Source organism: Lemur catta, chromosome 3 (assembly GCF_020740605.2).
Source record: "Lemur catta isolate mLemCat1 chromosome 3, mLemCat1.pri, whole genome shotgun sequence".
Taxonomy (NCBI): domain Eukaryota; kingdom Metazoa; phylum Chordata; class Mammalia; order Primates; family Lemuridae; genus Lemur; species Lemur catta.
In genome coordinates this window covers 113,230,109-113,250,870 of record NC_059130.1, presented here as the reverse complement: position 1 = coordinate 113,250,870, position 20,762 = coordinate 113,230,109, and the positions used below count along the sequence as shown (strand labels likewise).

General features: G+C 52.3%; 1 protein-coding gene across 5 annotated transcripts in view; it reads right to left on the bottom strand.

Annotated features, from left to right (window-relative positions):
- Window positions 1–624: 624 nt before the first annotated feature.
- The window catches only part of TMCO4 (transmembrane and coiled-coil domains 4), a 95,518-nt gene continuing 75,380 nt past the window's right edge, over window positions 625–20,762 (bottom strand). For 3 of the 5 annotated variants that reach the window (XM_045548539.1, XM_045548540.1, XM_045548537.1), the window contains exons 12-14: window positions 14,616–14,733; window positions 8,172–8,289; window positions 625–1,726 (exon numbers count right to left, since the gene is read on the bottom strand). In XM_045548539.1, the coding sequence (XP_045404495.1) occupies window positions 1,319–1,726; window positions 8,172–8,289; window positions 14,616–14,733 (644 nt within the window). In that variant the 3' untranslated portion in view covers window positions 625–1,318. Of the gene's footprint in view, window positions 1,727–6,181; window positions 6,258–8,171; window positions 8,290–14,615; window positions 14,734–19,338; window positions 19,806–20,762 lie in introns of those variants that run through there. The other 2 variants (XM_045548541.1, XM_045548545.1) reach the window with 2 other exon arrangements.

Here is a 20,762-nt window from a genome sequence, read left to right as displayed (position 1 = left end):
ATTTCCCCATCTGCACAATGGGGGAGCATTATCTCTGGCCCTGTCATTGTGGGACGGTGTGGGGAGCAGAGGGAGGCTCCCATGGATGCAGATACAGTGGATAAAAGCTCGGGCTCCAGAGTCCAACTAACTGTTTTGTTTTGTTTTTTTGAGACAGAGTCTCACGCTGTTGCTCGGGCTAGAGTGCCGTGGTGTCAGCCTAGCTCACAGCAACCTCAAACTCCTGGGCTCAAGTGAGCCTCCTGCCTCAGCCTCCCGAGTAGCTGGGGCTACAGACTCGCACCACCATGCCTGTCTAATTTTTCTATTTTTAGTAGATACGGGGTCTCGTCCTTGCTCAGGCTGGTCTTGAACTCCTGACCTCAAATGATCCTCTCACCTCTGCCTCCCAGAGTGCTGGGATTACAGGTGTGAGCCACCGCGCCCAGCCTCAACCAACTGTGGTGTGAGACTTGGCTCCATCACTGGCCAGCTGTCTGACCCTCAGCAGGTCACCTGATCTCTCTGAGCCTTAGTTTCCCCAAGTATAAAATGCAGATTATAATAGTACCTACTTCATAGGTGGTTGTGAAGGTCATCGGAGCACAGGGTACATGGCAAATATTGAAGCAGCGGTAGCCATTGTTGTTATGTATTGTTAACCACCTCTGTTCCTGCTACAGGAAATCCCTTCCCCGTATAATTCATTCTTGTCAGAAGGCCCAGTTCCCAGCCACACTGAATGCTGATGCAGCATGTATTCGTGTTGCACAACTTTAGGGGGGCCACTCACACGTATCTATGTGAGTGATGCCCCTGTAGTTGTGCAGTGCACAGCCTGCCTGGCTGTATGGAGCAGATCTGTTTGGCTCTCCTAAGAGCAGAAGGAATAAGCTGCCCCGTTTGCCCCTGCGCCTGCTCTGTTGGTGCCAGGTGGTGTTGCCTGTGGGCTGGAGCAGGCCTGGGGTGTGGATGGAAGGCAGAAGGGCACCCAGCTTTACTGAGGCCAGGGGAGGGGCGGCATGGGAGCCCCAGGCTCCAGAGAGCCCTCTGGATCTTCTGACAAACAGCCAGACCCACAGCTGATCTAGAGTCCTCGTGCTCTGAACTGTGCTTGGCTGACTCCGCAGGTCTCTGGCCTGGCTTCCTCAGGGAGGGAGTGTTTTGTCCCCAAAGTCCCCTTCCTTAGATTTCCTTTTCCTTTCGGCTCCAATTCCTTCAACTTAGGAAAGACACTTGTGGAAATTCATCTACACCTTCACAGTCCCGTGAGGACCCCGTGTGTAAGAGTGAGCTGCACACAGCAATCTGGGAAGACGGCTCACGTCCCCCGCTGGGGTCATTCCAGCCCTGGGCAGGGCCCCTGGGTCTCGTGGGCACAGTCAGGGCAGCCCAGTGGGTTGGGGTCCATGCCATGGCTGCAGATACAGGGGCTCTCGGTGGAGTTGGCAGCAGCGGGAAGGGAGGCCCCCTCAGATTGGTCTGGCCCCGTTGGCACCTGGGCTGGGCTGGGGTCTGTGGACGTGGCCACTTTGGAGGTGTCTCCCGGTGTGGGACCCTGGGTTTGCCCAGCCTGGTGGGTGGTCTTGCCTGGTGTGGAGGCGCTGGCCGCCTGGCAAGGCTCCTCCCGGAGCAGGCTGCCCGGCGCCAGCAGGAACCCCTTCTCGTCCCAGCCCGGCTTGGTGCGGATGCCCACAGCCTTCAGGATGGCGTCCATCTGCTTGGCGTAGTCCAAGTGGCCGCTGACCTGCGGGAGGACAGTGAGTGAGGGCCACGGTGGGAGGGCTGGGCTCTGCCAGGGCTCCAAGCAAAGTCTCCCCTCGCCCTCGGCCAACCGGTCACCAAACCCAGGACTCCAGCTCTCAATGTCTCACATCCAGAGGGGGCTGGAAAGGCTCTAGGTTCAAAGCTGTTCTAGAGTTTATTAAATAAAGACGGAGGAAGTTTCTCTAAAAATTGTGGGTCCTCTGGGGGCAGGAAGGAACCTCCTGACAGATGGAAAGCTGGGGAGGAAGTTCTCATTCTGGGCCGCAGCTCCGGCTGCTGTACGAGGGCTCTGCCGCCCACCGTCCCTCTGGCTCTCAGTTGCCTCGGCTGTAAACTGGGGACAAGAGTGGCTGCACCACGGGGTGGCCGTGAGGACTTCCCCAGAAATAAAGCCGTGGCCCGGACTGCAAGGTACTGGCTATAGTCCACTCTCCCCCTTCTCCCTTAGTCATAAGAACCCCACTTTGTAGCTGGGCACACTCCCCGCCTCCCTTGCAGCCAGGGGTGGCATTGTGACTAGTTTTGCCCAGTGAGATAAAGCACTAGTGTGATGTGGTGCTCCTTGGAATTCTCTTTAAGAGGAGAAGTGCTCTTCTCCCCGCATCTCCTCTTTCCTGCAGGCTGGAATTCAGACAGGATGGCCAGAGCTTGAGCAGCCGTCTTGGGCTAGGAGTTGGCCCGCTAAGGAGGGCAGCGCAAGCCACAAGACAGGGAATTTTGGCCCCTGAAGACAGTGGAACCAGCCCTAAACTGCCAATCTGGCTTCTTCTATATGACAGAATCAACTCTCATGTGTTTAAGACGCTTAGCGGGGCCTCTGTTATACGGGCCTGGATCTTGACTAAGACAGAGGCCGAGGACTCGGAAGTGCCCACCCCCTTCCTCAGAGAGTAACACGTCCCCATTTTTGTGTCGGGATGTGTTGGTGAATGAAAAGTTGGGGTGTGACTGGAATGCCTGAGGCCCGGCTGTAATAATGCACAATGCCCAACACATAGTAGGTCCTTAATACATTGTGGCAAATAAGCTTATTGGACCTACTCCTTTGACAGGTGTCGGCTGCTAATTGTAGATGAAGAATCTGAGCCACAGAGAGGGAGAGTGACGTGGCCAAGGTCATACAGCTAGAACACATCAGAGCTGGGACTGGAATCCAGGCCTGTTGCTGAAGCCTGTTCTTTTCATAGAAAATCAGTTGGGGGTGGCTTTAAAAGCCATTCTCATTTGCAGATGAGGACAGCAGAGCCCAGAGAGGGATGCTGGTTTGCTTAATGACACACAGTGCGTGAAGAACAAAGCTGTGTGCGGTGCCAGACGCCGCCTGCAGAGGCTGCTTGGCGCAGATCTGCCCCCTGAGAGGGAGCTTCTCGCCCTCCCGGCCACTGGCGGGGACCGCTTCAGTGCCAAAGGCAAGCACAAGACAGAAGGCTCTTTTAAGGCTGGAGGGGGAAGGCTTATCTGTTAGCAAGAGAACAGGAAAACACTAGGGAGGCTCTTGTTGGGAATCTTAGCAAACCAAACAAAGACTCGGCTGGTAATGTCTGCATTTCCATTTGAATCACAAATCACACTGGGTTATTCAAATGATTTTTCAAGAACACAAAAAGATAATTCCCTGTACAGTTTTGTCATTTCTCACCACCAGCAGCTGCCTACCCCTTGTTCCTTTCCTTATTAATGCTTTTGAACAGCGGAAACGCACGTGTGTATCCACACATCTCAGTGCTTTTCAGGTCCCCAGGCTCAGGCTGGAGGTCAGGGTGGGGCCAGCGCCCTTCCCCAGCAGGGTGCGTATTTAGTGGCTGCCTGGGCACTAGAAAGAACGTTAGTTAGTAATCCGAGAAACTGGCTGGTCCTCACAATTCCTGAACCACGTCTTCCCCTAACCCTAACCCTAACCCTTCCACATCAAAGACTCATGACTTTGAATTCTCATTCAAAGAGATATTCAAGGGCCTGACAATTCACAGGAACTCAGTACATGCTCTCTTTCATTATTATGTTTCATATATGATCCAAAGTACTTTTAAAGAGACATTACCCAATTTGAGTTAGTGATACCTACCCGAATGGGTTGGTGAGAATAATATCTACAAATCATGAAGCACAGTGCCTGGTATGTAGCAGGTGCTCTGTAAATGAGTTCTCTTACTTTAGCTTCCCTAGAAGGGGGGATGAAGAGTAGGGAGGTAGCTGGGCTGATCCATTTGGGAGCCCAAGATAGCTGCTCAAGCTCCAGCCATCACGTCTGAATTCCAGCCAGCAAAGCTTCAGACCCACGGAGACAAACAGTGACTGCCTAAGGACAAACAAGAACTGCCTCCCTGTACCTTTTTAATGGAAAGAGCTGGTGCCAGGGCTAGAAACAGGCCAGGAAGGGAGGGAGGAGGTGTTTGTGGCCACTGGCTGCAGGTGATACCAAACAGAAACTCCACTGCACAGTTTCCCTTGAACACACAGCTCTTGCCCTCCTTGGTGACAAGTTGGTCTAGGTCTCAGGCAACCCTAGTCCCTGAGCCGTCATTTTACAAAGACCCAAGGGGAGCAGTCTCTGGCAGAGCTCTGGTTTCACAGTTAGTGGAGGGATGGGAGCCAGGGTGAGGTGCGCTGGGAAAGAGCCTCTTCTCAGCAGCGGAAAGTTCTGGTGTGGCTGATGTTGGATGAGGATTTCAGCCCCTGCCCATCTCCCTGGCTGTCCTGATTGGAATCTGCCAGCTGCCCAGATCTGCCCAGGACGTCACTGGAGTGGAGCAGCCTTCCTGGACTCCGCCTGCTGGTAGGGACCCGCCCTGGGGCTCCCCAGCCTCTGCGGACACCCTCGAGAGCAGTCAGTGACCCCGTCGTCACCTCCTGCTCATCCGTTTTTGTTCTCGGACAGACGGTGCGCTCCGCGAGAGCAGGGGCCACCTCCAACTCCCCCTGCTCCCAAGGCCAGCCCTGCACGTCCGGGGAGCTCCGCAGTTCCTGGGTCCACACAGCTATGGACGGGTCCCAGCACCTCCTGTTTCCTGCCTGTTAAGACACGTCAACTTGCTCAAATGGAGGCTGCCACCACCCACCTCTGCCTGCCCCAACAACTCCTTCCAAGCCCTTTGGGTTCCTTCACCTCTCGGGCCTCAGTTTCCTCATTTACAAAATGGGGCTAATAAGGATACTATAGCATGTGGGTGGGCTGTGAGGATTCAGTGAGCGCATGCGTGTAACAGGCTTGTCGGCATAGGTGAGAGGTCACCACCGGCGGCCACGGCGACGGATGAATGCGGGCAGCACAAAGGCAGTGGGTAAGAGCCCAGGTGCATCCGGCTCTACCGCTCACATGCTGTGGCACCTCCTGCTGCCTCAGTTTCCACATCTGCACAATAGGTTATTACGCCTTCATGGGACCATCAAGAGGATCAAATGACATATCGGTAAAGCACGCAGCGCCCGCTTCGCATCAGCTATTGTTGTTATTACAGGGCATCCACCTTGTGCCAAGCCCTTTGCGAAGTTCCAGAAGCCAGCTGGCATTTCCTCTGGGACGTGAAGAATCTTGCCCTGGGCTGGGTCTCTGCCCCCCAGAAGCCTCATGAGTTGGCCCCTGGGGTGGCGATTACCCCACCTGCTGCGACCCCATCCCCACGAGGGAGACTGAAGGGCAGAAGGGCAGCTTCATTCACCCCAGAGATGCCCCCTGCCTGTGACAGGGCCAGCCCCGTGGCGTGACCCCGAAGGGCCCTGCCACATCATCGGTCCAGCAGGGAGAAGTCAGGTCCTGCGGGTCTCTGCTCAGAGGAGAGGGCGACCAGCTGTCCCCGACAGCAGTGACGGAAACTCTGCCAGCGTTCTCAAGGAAAACAGGAGGGCAGCACAGGGCGGTGCTAATCACCTCTAATTGCCAGAGGAGGAAAGCACTGCTCTGCGCTGTGCTCCTAACGCGGTAAAGAGCTGTCATCAGGCAGGAGCTGGGAAGCCGCCACCCAGACAGGCTGAGGAAGGAGAGAAGTCTGGGGAGGCGCTGGGCCCAAAGGCAAAGGAACTGCTGGTGGTGGCAGGGATGGGACAGGAGGGAACTGGCATTCAGTGAGGGCCTCCCGTGCACCAGGCATCTCGCATGTGCTGCCCTGAAGTTAGGTAGTATCCACCATTTCATAGATGAGGAAACCGAGGCACAGAGAGGTTAAGTAACTGGCCCAAGGTCACACAGCCAACAAGCCAGTGGCAGAGCCAGGATTTGAAGCCAGGCCTCTCTGGTGCCAAAACTGTGCTCTTCCCACCAAATCCCATCCCAGGCAGAAGCTGGATCTTGTGGGGGCTTTGGGGCCTTAAAAGGAACTTTGATTTAAAAGGAATTTTTAGCTGATCTTTTTACTGTTGATTCTTCTGGAGAGGGAGGCTCTCGGGGCGGTGAGGCACAGAGTCACTGCTGCCCTTCACCCCATTCAGGGCTCAGCCACCCTCAAACGGGACAGGGATCCTGGACCCGGGCCAGGAGGCATCGCTCAGTCCTCGCAGCCCAGCTCACGTCATTCCTGCGGGGAAGCGGACCTGGGGTCAGAGTTCGGATTTACGGCTCTCTGGCTACGAGTCCATTCTCTTAAGCCTCAGTTTTCCAATCTGCGACTTGGGGATGCTTAACATCTGCCATGTGGGGTGGGTGTGAGGTTTACATCGTATGAGCCAAGAGTATCGGGGATAAAGATGGTCCGAAAGGCTTCCTGTGACTCTAGGCACGGTCTTTCCAGTGATGACTCTAACCAGGAGCAATCGGTTTCACAAATGGATGAGTCTAGAAACCCCTCTTATTCCTGGGCCTACACCAGTCCCCAAAGCTTCCAGTTAGGAAGGCACAGGGTGGCTTGATGTGTGCTCCCTGAGTAGGTGAGGACTTGTGTGTTAGGGTCCTGGGAATGTGGGAGGTGAAGGCAGAAAAGGGGATGAATTGGCTCCAGGGACCCTGTGTCAGGCCGAGTGACAGGCCCAGGTGGTCTCCAGGCAGGGACGTGGTCTATGGGCTGCAGGGGCAGCAGTGCCTGGTGAAGTTTTGGTTTCACGTTTTTTGTGCAATATTCCCCTGTGTTATCCAATGCCTCGTCAAGTCTCAGTGAACATGCTGCCCAGTCTGCGCCACGCTGGGGCACGTATCGGGGTCAAGGTGCCCCGCTTTATCTGCCACCAAGGCGCAGTCGGGGGGCGGTCAGGGCGGGCAGCTGCTGATGCTCAAGGGAGAGGCCAGAGCCCTTCAGAGGCTGCGCGAGCCGGGGGGGTTTCAGACGCGCAGGGAGGGGTCTGGTCTGTCTACTGTTACGCAGAAACTGGGTTACGCTCGGGCAGCCCTTGGCGCTTGATACCAGTAACTGGAAACCAAAGATCTTGTTCTCACGGGCCCCTCGCATCGCAGGGATTCTCACTGGCCGAAGTCGGCTTGTGGCTGTCACTGTGGCTATCACTGCCCTCCCCGGCCTGGTGTGGGGCACTCTCCCACCGCTTCTCATATCTCCCCGAGCGGGGGCTCCGTCCATCGGCTCCAGACGTGGGATTGCGTCCTGCTCTGCCATGTCCCAGTGGCATGACCCTGGGCAAGCCCCTCAGCCCACCAACCTCAGTGTCCTCATCTGTACAGTGGGGACAATAATCCCTGTGCAAGGCTTAGGGCGGAGCCATGCAGAGTCCACACGTGGAGCTATTAACTCCCTGTGACAGGTGTGTGGCAGGTTCCTTCAGGCCTAAAGGGGGATCTAGAAACTCCAGCTAAGTGTGTGTGGCTGCCCGGCAGGTCCCCGCCCACCCCATTCTCAGCAAGGATTCTGCCACCTGCCCCTGCAGCCCAGCCCAGTGTTTGCACGAGAACCCTCCCTTGGGAGCACATTTAAAATACAGACTCAGCTGTGCCCCTAGAGGCTGATGCGGACGGTCTGGGCAGGAGGGCCCTGGGCTCTGCATTCCAACCTTTCCCGGCCTGGCCCGGAGCCCTCCACCTGCATCCTGTGTGCTCTGCATGTTTCTGGGAGAAGCAGACGGTCCTCACCAGTTATCTGGGAGGTGGGTTGAAGGGGAGGCTTCAGGGCAGGACTGCAGGCTGGGGACAGGGTGGCAACATCGGGGCAAGAGCGTAGGCTCTGGAGGTTCCCATCTAGTCCTATTAATTGCTAGGAACATTTTTAAGCCTCGGTTTCCTAATCTGTGGAATGGGGACAATAGTGCCTACCCCAGAGGCCGTGTGAGGATTAGAGATGGTGTGTGCAAAGGGCCCAGGGACAAGGCCCCGCCCACAGAAGGTGCCTGGTAGAAAGGAGCTGCCTCTCCTCCAACGAATGCTTAGGCTCCCTCTCTGGGGTGGACCAGGCTGGGGCCAGGGGTCACTGGGCTGGGGTAACCAAGCCCCGCCCCGCCCCTCACCCTGGGCAAACGCAGAGCCCTGGGGGGAGGGACAGGCCGATACTCACCACCGAGGACAGGTCCACGTTCTCCACCCTCCTGTCCTGCAGCAGCACGGGCTGCAGGCCAGCGACACGGAGCTGCACGGAGGACGTGCGGTACACGAAGCTCAGCAGCCAGTCTCCCCTGCGGAGAAGGGAGCCAGCGTCAGCCTCAGGACGGCAGAGGACAGGACAGGACAGGACAGGACGGGCCCAGGCTGCCTCCTGGGGAAGCCTGGTGGGACTGGAGCTTCCGCTGGGTACCGGGGCCCCTGACTGTCCCGTGGAGGAACGATGGCGGGAGCAGCAGCAGCTGATGCTTTCGGAGCCCGGCCAGGGTGCCAGGCACGTGCCCAGGGCTTTGCACAAGTGCCACGGCAGCTCACGAAGGCTGTCTGCTTTGTTCCCTGCTGGGTGCCCAGTGCCAAGAACAGGGTCTGGCATGCAATAGAGGAGTATCTGTTGAGGGAATGAATGACTGAATGAATGAAGACACTGGATGAAGTTCTCGACAAGTCAGCGCGTTGCTCAGGAGAGCTCTCCTGGCTTGGGAGAGGGGCTGGTCCAGGGCTCCCTGGGAAAAGCGAGAAAGGAAGGGTGGGGAGTCGGGTCCTCCTCGGGGGAGGGGTGGAACTCTGGGGTCTGGGTGGCCCATCTGTGGCTGGAGGGACCAGCTCTGCTTTCTGAGGACAGGCCCAGGCCAGCCTGCAGGTCCTCCCTGCCCTCGGCCACCCTGGGGGAGGGGAAGGTGGTTGCCCAGGCAGGTCACAGTCCGGGGACACTCCTCCACTTTTGTGGGTGCTGTAAACCCCACTCCCTGCACCCTCCCCCAGCCAAACACACCCCCTACACTGTCCAGAGAAAATAACCCAACTCTCTGCTGGCCACTCTTCAGGTGCCGTGAGCACTGGCCACAGAGCACATGGTCTGAGGGGCCCACCAGGTAGCCTTCCCTCTCCAAGCCCTGGACTTTGACTGGGGTGGAGCCGGGCCACCCGAGGGCCTCTTGTGGGTGGAGGCCCTCCGTGCTCCTTCTACCACCCCCTCCCCACGTGGATCTGGAGCAGGGCCCACAGGGTGGCCTCTTGTCCCTGCGCTACAAGCAGTCCCACTGGGGACTCAAAACGAACCCTCTCGCCATGGAGTAAGACAGGTCTGAGGTCACACCTGGCTCTGCCTGTGGGACCCTGGGCGAGTCACTTCCCCTCTCTGAGCTTCACTTCCTCAGGGGTGCAACAGGGAGCAGTGCTACTCACCCCAGCTAGCTTCCAGAAGGTTCACGGAAAGCCCAAGTAAGTGAATGAATTTGCAGAGCTTTATCAACATAAACTACACATTTATAAATGTGTAGTTTGGTCATGTTGGCCTGAATTCCCTTCCCTCTCACTCCCCCCACCCCATGTTTAAGGATGTTCACAGCAATGATAAGGCCTTGGAGGCCAAGAAGCTGGAGCTTGATTTAACCAAGGAGTGACAGTTACTGTTTGGTCTATATGCGCCCTCCCCCCTTCCCTTTCTTCCTCCTCCTCCTCCTCCTCTCCTCCCTCTTCCTCCTCCTCTTTTCCGTCTATAGAGGGATGGCCCAGGGCTTCATAAAATAACTGAAAACCAAGAAATTAGTCGCAGGTGCTCATCAGAACAGATGGGTTTAATAAGATCTTGCTGCTTCCACACTGCACACATGCAGTTTTAATACATTCCCTTCGCTGTTTATAAAAAGTACCCCAAAATCATCTGTTATGTGAATAAGCCCAGCAATAAACACTATAGCTGCTATCATTTATTGGGCACCTACTAAGTGCCAGCCCTTTTGCTTCATAATGTCATTTAATCTTCCCAGAGCCCCTGAGCAGGAGGAACTGTCTTACAGGTAGGGACACTGAGATTCAGGGAAGCAGTTTGCCCAAAGCCACCCGAAAGGTAAATGGCAGAGCCAAGACATTAACCCAGGACTGTTGGACATCAAAGTCTTTGTCCATTCTTTTTTGTTTTCTTCTTCTAAAAACTATGCTTATTTTATTTACTTTTTTTGAGATGGGGACTTGTTATGTTGTCCAGGCTGGACTCAAACTCTTGGGCTCAAGCTATCCTCCCACCTCAGCCTCCTCAGTAGCTGGAACTATAGGTGTGTGCCACTATGCCCCACCAAAACTATTCTTACTTTAAAAACAAAATCAAATCAAAGTCTCTGTTATATCCTATTTCCAATCTCTGTCCACTCCTTAGGGGCGGCCACTCTTATGTTTGTCATGGTTCTTCTATACCTCACTGTACACTTATAGACATACACAGGTACATAGATGCATATGCAGAATTTTCTCCCTCCTAAATGGGATCGTAGTATAAACTGTTGCACTTGCTTTTTTTCACTTTAAATTTTCTCTATTTATGGCCATTTTTGGTTGTTTTAAATTTTTCATTATAAATGAAGCTGCAGTGATCTCTTTGGTACATCCTGCATTGCTATGTGTGAGTATCCTGTATTACAGAATCTTAGAATTCAAAATATGTGGGGTCAGAAAATAGGTACATTGGCCGGGCGCGGTAGCTCACGCCTGTAATCCTAGCACTCTGGGAGGCGGAGGCGGGTGGTTCGCTCGAGGTCAGGAGTTCGAGACCAGCCTGAGTGAGACCCCATCTCTACTAAAAATAGAAATAAAAAAATTATCTGGACAACTAAAAATATATATAGAAAAAATTAGCCGAGCATGGTGGTGCGTGCCTGTATTCCCAGCTACTCGGGAGGCTGAGGCAGGAGGATCGCTTAAGCCCAGGAGTTTGAGGTTGTTGTGAGCTAGCCTGACGCCACGGCACTCACTCTAGCCCGGGCAACAAAGCGAGACTCTGTCTCAAAAAAAAAAAAAAAAAAGAAAGAAAACAGGCACATTAAAAATTGTGACAGATACTGCCAATCGTCTCCTGAAAGGATTTACTAAATTCAGCCACCACCAACAGTGTTTGATGCCGCCCATTTCTCCAAATCTTCACTAACACTAAATGTTATTTATGTTTCAAATGTTTGATAATCTGATGGGCGATAAATAGTATCTCACTGATTTTACTTACTGCATTTATTTCATTGATGATGAGGTTGGGCATCTTTGCAAAAGTTTATTGATGATTTGTATTTATCCTATGAGTTTGTGTGGAGATATCCTTTGGTCATTTCTTAGATTTTTTTCATATTGATTTGTATGTGCTCTTTATATATTATGGCTTTTGGTCTTTTCTCTTGTTGTTCTTTCTACCATGTCCCAATTTTAAGCACTCAGTTTAGAGTATGAGTGATAGAGCCTAACTGATTGGCTGAACTCCTGTGTCCTAGTTAATGCCCTCTATTCACGGCTAAACCCATCTTTAGCTTTGAACTACTGAACTACTATTTCTGTGGGCTAAATCATCTGAATGATAAAGACTTTCCGAATCAATTCCATTTAGTTTTGGATGGTTGAGCTTAGATCAAAATTAAAGCTAACCGACCTCATCTGAGCATACACTAATTGCTAGCACGGGGAGGAAGCTAGCAGAAAAATATCATCTGGGACGAAAATTTTACTGTGTATGATTCAAACTGTAGATCAGCCGCTCACAGACTGGTGTGTTGGTAGTGCTGAAAACTCTCAACAAATAAGATCTGAATGCAGACTCCAGAAGGGCAGGGATTTCCATCTGTCTTGTTCAATGTCGGGGAGAATAGAGGGGTAGAGGGAGACAGTTCTGGTTTGGAGAAGACCCCAGTGCCTGGCACATGACAGGCACTCAATGAAGACCTGCTGAATGAAAGTAGTTTTAAAAACTCAAATATCCTATAAAATTGTGTCCTGGAAGGGAGGAAAACTCTCACAGAGGCCCATTAGTCTCATACAGAGTAATCAGACAGGCTTGACATAAATATTCTGGTTCTGTCATGATCTTGGGCGGGTGACTTAACCTCTCTGTGCCTCAGTTTCCTTACCTGTAAAGTGGGATTAGTAATACCATAGGGTTTAGGGGAAGATTGAAGGAGATAATTACAACAAAACATGGGGTCCGGCAGGTGGTAAAAGTCTAATACTTATTATACCCCTCCCACCATTGCTGCATTATTGCATTTTTAGATTTTTAAAAAATAATTGTGTTTCCATATGTGTCCTTTCTGTTAGACGTGTGCTTCTCTCATCTTGTCCATCCTGTATTCTCATGCCCAGAATAAGGTCTCAGGCACACAGTCTGTTGGATGCTTTTTTTTTTTTTTTTGAGACAGGATCTTGCTCTCATCACAGCTCACTGCAGCCTCCAACTCCTGGGCTCAGCCTCCCGAGTAGCTGGGACTACAGGTGCACACCACCGAGCCCAGCTAATTTTTCTGTTTTTTGTAGAGACAGGGGTCTCACTCTTGCTCAGGCTGGTCTTGAACTCCTGGCCTCAAGCGATCCTCCCACCTCGGCCTCCCAGAGTGCTGGGATTACGGGTGTGAGCCGCTGTGCCCGGCCTGTTGGATGCTTTTGAGTTGCCCCTGACCTCAGGCTGGAACCTCTTCCTCCTCCCATCCTGAAACACATTCCTCAGAATTGGGAACCCAGGGCTTTTCTCTTTCTCTGCTTTTTCCCCTTCCAACGCTCCCACCTGTCCATCCTTCTGGCTTCAGCTGTCGCCCAGGAGCCGATGAGCTCATGGGCCTTGCTCCGGTTCTAATTTCCCTCTCAGTTCTAGCACTGCCTTTCCAGCACCTGCTGCAAAATCCATGCTCATCGCTCAAAAGAATGGGCTGCTTCCCCTCCACATTTTTTTTCAATTGCTACTTTTAAAGTTGTGTTAATGGAGCCACTCACCTCCCATCAAAGCCCTGGCATCGTTTTTTCTTCCTTTTTCTTTTTTGCCTTCCAACAATAATCAGCCAACTTCACTGTTTCTTAAACTCCAAATGTGTCCTTCGGATCTGGGCTTAGAATGTCACCTTCTCTGGGAGACCTGGTCAGCATCCTATGTTTTTGTGGCAATGACTCCAAAATTATAGTTTGCTTATCCATAATCCTTCGGGGCGTATTGTGTTTCAGAATCCATAATATTTTGGATATTACAAAGGTAATGCTGCTTATAGCCGATATATCATAAGATATTCCTGCAAGGTTTGGGGTGGTGTCCCCCAGTCACTCAGCCATAAGCACAGGGGGACAAGTAAAGCCCATAATTGTCTCTCATCAGTTCAGGCCAAGTCTGTCACTACCTGAGTCTGCATTATACCTGGGGAAAAGAATCTTTGGTTTATTTATTTATTTTTTTTAGAGATGGGGTCTCACTATGTTGCCCAGGCCGTACTCGAACTCCTGGGCTCAAGCGATCCTCCTGCCTCAGCCCCCACCCCGAGGAGCTGGGACTACAGGTGCGGTTTTCAGAGCTCTTGGATCTTGGTGTCCCTGACAAGCTCGTGCACCTGCTGGAGTTGTCTGTTTTCCTGCCCGTCTTCCCTGCTGGATGTCACGATTCACAAGGCTGGGGCTGGGGCTTGTTTGCCCACCAGTGCCTGGCACGAGGTTGGTGCTCACTGAGTTTGCTGAATGAATATCCCAAGGGCTTGATGGTGATGATAAAAAAAATGGTAACATCACCTGTCACTCACAGGGCACGTATTTACCATATGCAATTGTGTAGTTCAAACATCATCACAAGCCTACGGGCAGTTGCTATTATTATCTGTCCTTTACTGATGGAGAAACTGAGGCAGGCATTAGGACCCTGGTCTGTGTGATTCCAAATCATGCACTCTGAAACACTGTCACCCTGTCCTTGGCTTCATCCAGAGGCTGAACAGACAGGCATCTTCTCAGGCTGATCCCCTGAGGGCTCGTGGCGGGCTTCACCCTTCCTCCTTCCTCAAAGTCTGGGTGGCAGCATTGGCAGAAACCCCGCAAGTCCTCCTTCTCAACCCCAAACAAGACTTGCTTCCTTTCCAGCCCCACAGTCATCAGCCTTCGCAGGTCCCCACACATGCTGGAGGGTCCGTCGTCGCATTTGGGCACTGGCTCCCCTATGGATTCAGCTTCCTGCTCTATCGCCCTGGCCCTGCCTTGGGCAGCGTTCAGACAGCTCAGCTTGGACCCGCTTCCCCCACCGCCAAAGATGAACATACGCGCTCTGTAGTCCTTGTTTTAAGACCTCCCTGTGGGCCCGTCTTTGTTTTTCAGTCTGTGTCCCACTTGCCCACGTACCTCACCCAGTTCCAATGGAGCAGAGCTCGTCCTGCAAGCTGCTCTCAGCCTGACACGGACGTCCTTTGCGGGATCTGCCCCTGGAGTCCATCACGCTATGGGCACCAACGCTTCCCAGGTCAGAACACCTGGCCTGGCCTTGCTCCTAACAGGGCCGTGCTGACGGGTTCCTGGGATCTTCCAGGACAGGCCTCAAATATGTGTCCCCTCACTCCAGGGCTCAGGCACACTAGGTGCACGGCAAGTGTTGTCACCTCCCCACAGGCGTGAGGCTTGCACAGACCTGCAGTAGCCATTGATGATCCTCCCGGACACCACCTTCCGGAAGGGCTCCCAGTGCTTGGCTTCTCCTTCCACGGGCGCACCCAGCAGGACGACATCCTCGATGATCCCTTGGCAATCTGGACAAAGAACCCAGAAATGGCCGTCAGTGTCCCTGGCCACAGTGGGTCCTGAGAGGGACTCTCCAGCAGTGGAGGATACAGGTGTCACACACATACACATGCATGCACATGTGAACACAGACACACACATGCAAATACACACGGGCACGCACAGTAATGGGGCCTTCCGCGGACTGAGCTCCAGGCCCTGGGTCAAGTCCCTGGTGTGCCTGATCTATTCCTTCAAAGTGTCATTATCCCTATTTTGGAAGTAAGGAAAACCAAAGGCATTTGCCAGATCACATGGCTGGCAAGTGACACAGCCCGGGTTGGAACCCAGGTCTCTTCCCACCGACCACGACAAAGCTCACACCAGCCGAGGACTCGGATTCCTTTAGAAGGGACTAACAGGCCCTGTTCCAGCGCACATGCCAGGTGGGAGACATCAGCACCTTCCTCTGCAACAGGTTCCCGGGGTCTGTGCAGCCGGGCGGCAAGATAGGGGTGAGGAGGACATGGGACGAATGGGTCCTGGGGCAGGGAGTGTCAGCTGCACTGATCTAAGGGTTCAGAAATATTTTAGGCCAGGGCTACTCAAAGTGCAGCCTGTTTGTCCTATAAGGACAGAAACAGAGACGCAGCACGTCTTTTATCTTGCTGCAGACTGGAAACCATAGCTGGATGGGTGTGTAGACCAGGCTCGGGCAAACACTGCTCTAGACAAATGAGAGGTGCACGCACACCCCCTCGCCCAGACACTGTCCCCTTCCTCTGCTTTATCTTCTTGTCACCTGTCACTGTTTATCATTTGTCTCCTCCCCTACCACTGAGGCTCAGTGAGGGCAGGTGCTCTATCTGCCTTACTCACAGCTGTGCGGCAGGGCTCAGTTGTGCCTCGTACAGAGTTGATGCTCAATAAAGATCTGAACGAATGAATGAATAAATGAGTGAATAAACTTCTGTCCACCAGGAAAGCCAGTGTGTGAACTTGGACACTGGTTCAAATCCCAGCTGAGCCACTTCTGAGCTATGTGACTTGGGCCAAGTCATGTAACTTCTCTGAGCCTAAAAGAAGACAAAGATACTGGCCTCATAGGGTCTTTATGAGGATTAAGTCATCGTGTGGGAAAAACCCCAGCACGGTGACCGCCCAGTGGAAGTGGGCATGCCCCCCGCCCTGGCCCCCCACTCCCTGCCCCCACCTGTGGCTCTTTCTTAGGATCCTGAGTCCCCTCACATCTGGGGACCTGCACACTCAGTTCATTCCTGGGGAATGTGCCCAGCTCTGTGGCTCTCTTGCTGAGTGACACAGGGCAGGTGGCCTCCTCTCTCTGTGTTCTGGTTTCTAACCAGAGCGCTTGCAGCTGTTGTCCATCTGGGCTTCCGTGTCAGAGTTTGTTGGAATAAAGGGTTCCAGGCTAGCAGGATTTTGAGGACCCCTGTGGTACCAAGCTCCCTGAGCTCTCCTCTGGTGCTGACGTTAAAAGATTCAGTGGCACCGAATTCTGGTTTCACTCCTTTTGCTTCCAGGAAGATGATAATCTGGCAGAAGGATTTAACACTTCAGTGAACTGACAGTTTGTGCGGAATGGCAAGGATGGCTCAGACACCCCTCGTGTGAGGGATGTTTCACGTGCGTATGTTGTTGGCAAGGCTGTCTCCGAAAGTAGAGATCAGTTTCATTCCAACCCCTTCTCTTGGGAGAGGAAGAAACAGGCTCAGAGAGGGGATGGGGCCTGCCCAAGGTCACACAGCCAGTGAGATTAAGTCTGGGACCAGAACCCAGACTACAGGAGAGCTGCCAGTCCCCAGGCCGTTCTCTCTGCTGTTTGCAGTAACAACACACACAGGGGTCACGTGCGGCTTATCGCTGCTCCCTGATTGTCAACTGGCTGTGGACCAGGGCTGACCACTGAGCTCAACGCTGGGGGCTGGCTGTTCAGGGCGGCTTCTCGGCCCAAAAGAGACCCGCCTCGCGGAAGCGCTGGGGGCTGCTTTGCAGCGCCTGGAGGGTGGGGGCCCCTTGTGGCCAGAAGCGGTAATAGCAGCATTCCTGGGCGACCGTTAGGGTCAGTGGAAAGCAGTCAGGAAAACCAAAAAAGGTAGTTAGTTGCCCCTGACCTTGAGCTGAGACTAGTAGCTGAATCTCATGGAACATTCCAGAGTGCAGCCAAACCAAGCCAGCGTGGGCGGTGAGCCGGCTTCTGTCTTATCAGGCCTCCCCCTTTCATCCTCAGGCTGTTGCCACACCCGATGTGCTCTCTGCACGGCTGCAGCCTGGAGTAGCCACGAGGCAGGGGCTCAGTGACGCGCAGGTGTGAGCTCGGGGAGGTTGGCAAGAATCACCTTAGACCCGCCCGAGGTGGCATCATTGGTGGCTGGTCAGAGCCCAGTACCTGCTGCCCCCAGCATGGGAGGGGCAGGACAGGAAACCTACGTTAGGACACAGACACTGCTGGCTACTATAGTCGCGGCTGGAAAGGGAAAAATGTCAAAGTCCACTGTTCGGTTCCCAAACCATATAATACCAGAAGATTTCAGCCTTCTAGGTAAAACACAAAAAATCCTCACTCAGGTACCACTTTTAGTGTCACGCAGGCCCTTTCCACAGGGACTGATGATCCCTCGATCGTGATGTGGGCTCAGTGTAGGATGCCCCCACTGCTCAAGACCAACAAAAGAAACTGGAACTGGGCGGGGCGCGGTGGCTCACGCCTGTAATCCTAGCACTCTGGGAGGCCGAGGCGGGTGGATTGCTCGAGGTCAGGAGTTCGAGACCAGTCTGAGCAAGAGTGAGACCCTGTCTCTACTAAAAAAATAGAAAGAAATTAGCCGGACAACTAAAAATATATAGAAAACATTAGCCGGGCATGGTGGCGCATGCCTGTAGTCCCAGCTACTCGGGAGGCTGAGGCAGGAGGATTGCTTGAGCCCAGGAGTTTGAGGTTGCTGTGAGCTAGGCTGACACCATGGCACTCTAGCCTGGGCAACAGAGTGAGACTCTGTCTCAAAAAAAAAAAACAAAAACAAAAACTGGAACTGAACATTTTAATAATAATTAATGTGAGACGACCTGCTTCTCTTTTTGCTGCAGGGACAATGAGCGTTTCCTAAAACGTGTTTGGGGTTTATTCCTACTGCTACCATCAGCGTTTCTTCTTGTGAATTCTTAAGGTGTTGAGTTAGTCCTACAGCTTTAGCGATGTTCAGACTTTTTATGTAAAAAAGGGCAGGGATCATCTTCAAGTTCGGAAGTCACAGACACATACAGCTTTAATGCTTGCATTTCTCATTTTTTAAACAGTTCTCTAGATGTTATTAATACCCTACTGTTACTGTCAGAGCTGGAAGCCTTTCATCCTGTTATAACTTTAGCATTAAGGCGGCTCCAAACCTCCGGTAGTTAAAACTGAAAAGCTCTACCAGGCACGTCGCTACCTCCCCCCTTAGAACTTTTTTGCCATTCACACGTGCCGTGAAAAACATTTCTTTCCAACACTCTTTGCTCTACTTCTTATTTCTATTCTTAACACGGGAGCCAAAGCAATCCTTTTAAAGTATAAGTCATAGGCATGAGGTGTCTTTTTGGGATGATGGAAATGTTCTAAAATTGGGTGATGGCTGCACAACTCTGTGTTTCCTAAAAATCGTGGAATTATATACTTAAAATGGGTGAATCTTATGGTACGTAAATTATACTGCAGTAAAGTCAGATCATATCACCCCTGTGCTGAAAACCCTCCTGGGCGGACCCATTTCTCATGGAGTCAAGATCAAAGTCATTGCAATGGCCCCTGAAGCCCTATCTGACCTTCTCCACTCTTCCCCCTGCTCCAGCCACACTGGCCTTGCTGTTCCAGAACACGTCAGGCCTTTGCCATTGCTATTCTCTCGTGCTGAAGGCTCTCCTCCCGGACACACATACCTCCCTCCTGTACCCCCCGACTCTGCTTCACTGTCACCCACAGGGGTAGGACAAGCAACCTCCCACCTGACCAGGTGCCCCATCCCCCTTCCCTGCTTTAATTTTCTCCATAGCACTTACCACTATCTGACTTCCTACCTATTTTTCTTTTTAAAATCTCATTGACAGTCTGTCTCCCACTAGAATGTAAGCTCCACAAGGGCTGGGATTATTGTCATTTGAGTTCACTCTTGAATCCCCAGTGCCTGGAACAGTGCCTGGCATCAATGCGGTGGTCGAGAACCATTTGTGGAGTGAATGAAAGAAAGCAATGAGACTCAGTGGTATGAACCTTCATGTTGAGAACAAATGCAAAGAGGGTTTTCTTTTCTTTGTTTCCTCTTGGCACAACTTCTTCCCAGCATCTGTGGTTGGGGACCTCTGAAGACTGGCTAAAAGCAAACGAAGAGTGCTAACTGCTGAAAGGACAGAGAAGAGTATTCAACCACCGTTCTCAGCTCTGCAGTTGCTTGTTTCTGGAGCTCTGCTCTGGGAGACAGATGCTACTGTCAGTGACAGCAGGCTTCAGGGGGTAAGAAGAACCGATGGTCCTGCCAGAAGCTAAAACCTCCTCCAGTCGCAGACAACGTGACTCGAAGGCTTGCGGGAACCCTCCCACGCAGTACCTAACACCGGCTGTAGTACAGAATCCCTATCACGTAGCTTAGCTTACGTTATGAAGGCTCAGGGTCTCCGGATCTTTCAGCTGATTCACAGCACATCTCAGGGGTGCCCCATCTCTGGGGGCAAAGATGCAGAGTGACTCTGAGGGCCTAAGAAATCACACGGGCACTAATCGCTGTGGGCCAACTAAATGCCTCGGATGTCTCACGAACCACGTGCCATGACTTTAAGACTGTTTGCAGATGTTGTGACTCGTAGACTTCCTGGATTCAGAGTCACTTGGACATTACATATTTTTTCAATCAGGAGACTGAACGTGTGACTACTACCATGTGTAGTCTGTGAAAATGTCTGCCATCAGAAAGGGTCCACGTGCTGAACAAGGTTGGGGACCACCGGTCCAGGGGAAGTGGCACAAAAGAAGCCTGGATTTGAATCCTGGTTTTGCCACTGTGGGAACTGGGGTCAGTTGTTTAATAACTTGGAGCTTCAGCTTCCTCGTCTGTAAAATGGAGAAAATGTGATGACACTGATGTCTTAGGGCCAGAGTGAGGTCACGTATACAGGGCAGTATCTGGCACGTGGCTTGGTCGGCAGTGTCTGTTCCACAAACACCACCAGCTTGGCAACCATGTAGAAATGGCGTGTATGAAATATTGTCTTTGGAGATGGCCTGGACACCTACAGCCAATGTATCTGTCTCTAGCCAGCCACCAAGTCCAGGTACTGTTTTGGGAGCTCAGCAGTAGTGACGCCTGGCAGGTGGCAGCAGTGACAACCACCATTGGTCTCCTTTAGAGCAGAGCCTCTGCAGAGAAGCAGCCAAAGAGCTATAAACTATGGTCAAACACTTCCTCATTTACTTTTCTCATTAAAAAATTTTACTGTGGTCAATGCATACAACGTGAAATTTCCCGTCGTAACCATTTTTGGTGCACAGTTCAGTAGCGTTCAGTACATTCATTGTTCTGCAACTATCCTCATTGGCTTTGAACAATCTGAATTTAGAGAATTTAGTTTATATTGTGTCTACTGCTTTTTTCGAGTTTTCGGTGGTTCACACTGGACTCCTGAGATGGCGCTTTTACCACCTGGCACTCACAGCAGCCTGGGATTATCTTAGCTTTTCAAAAAGAATCAAAATCAATAAAAATCAAGAGCTGGGAATGGACAGCTTCCTCACAATAGCAAACTTCAGTTCACACTACAGCCTTGGTCTTGAAAATTGTGTATAACTTGAGTTTTTGTAAAATTAAACTCAAAACTAAACCTAAAATGTTTTGAGGAGGATTGTGAGAATGTAAAAAAAGAAAGAAAAATATGAAAAAAATGATAATAAAATGTACCAAGCGGGGTCACTTTCAAAGAGCCTCATGGAAAACCCTTTTGGACAGGGAGGGGCCCTTTGCCAGCGGGAGCCACCCCTCCTAGCTTTACCCTTCGTGCCCTGCCTTTTCCT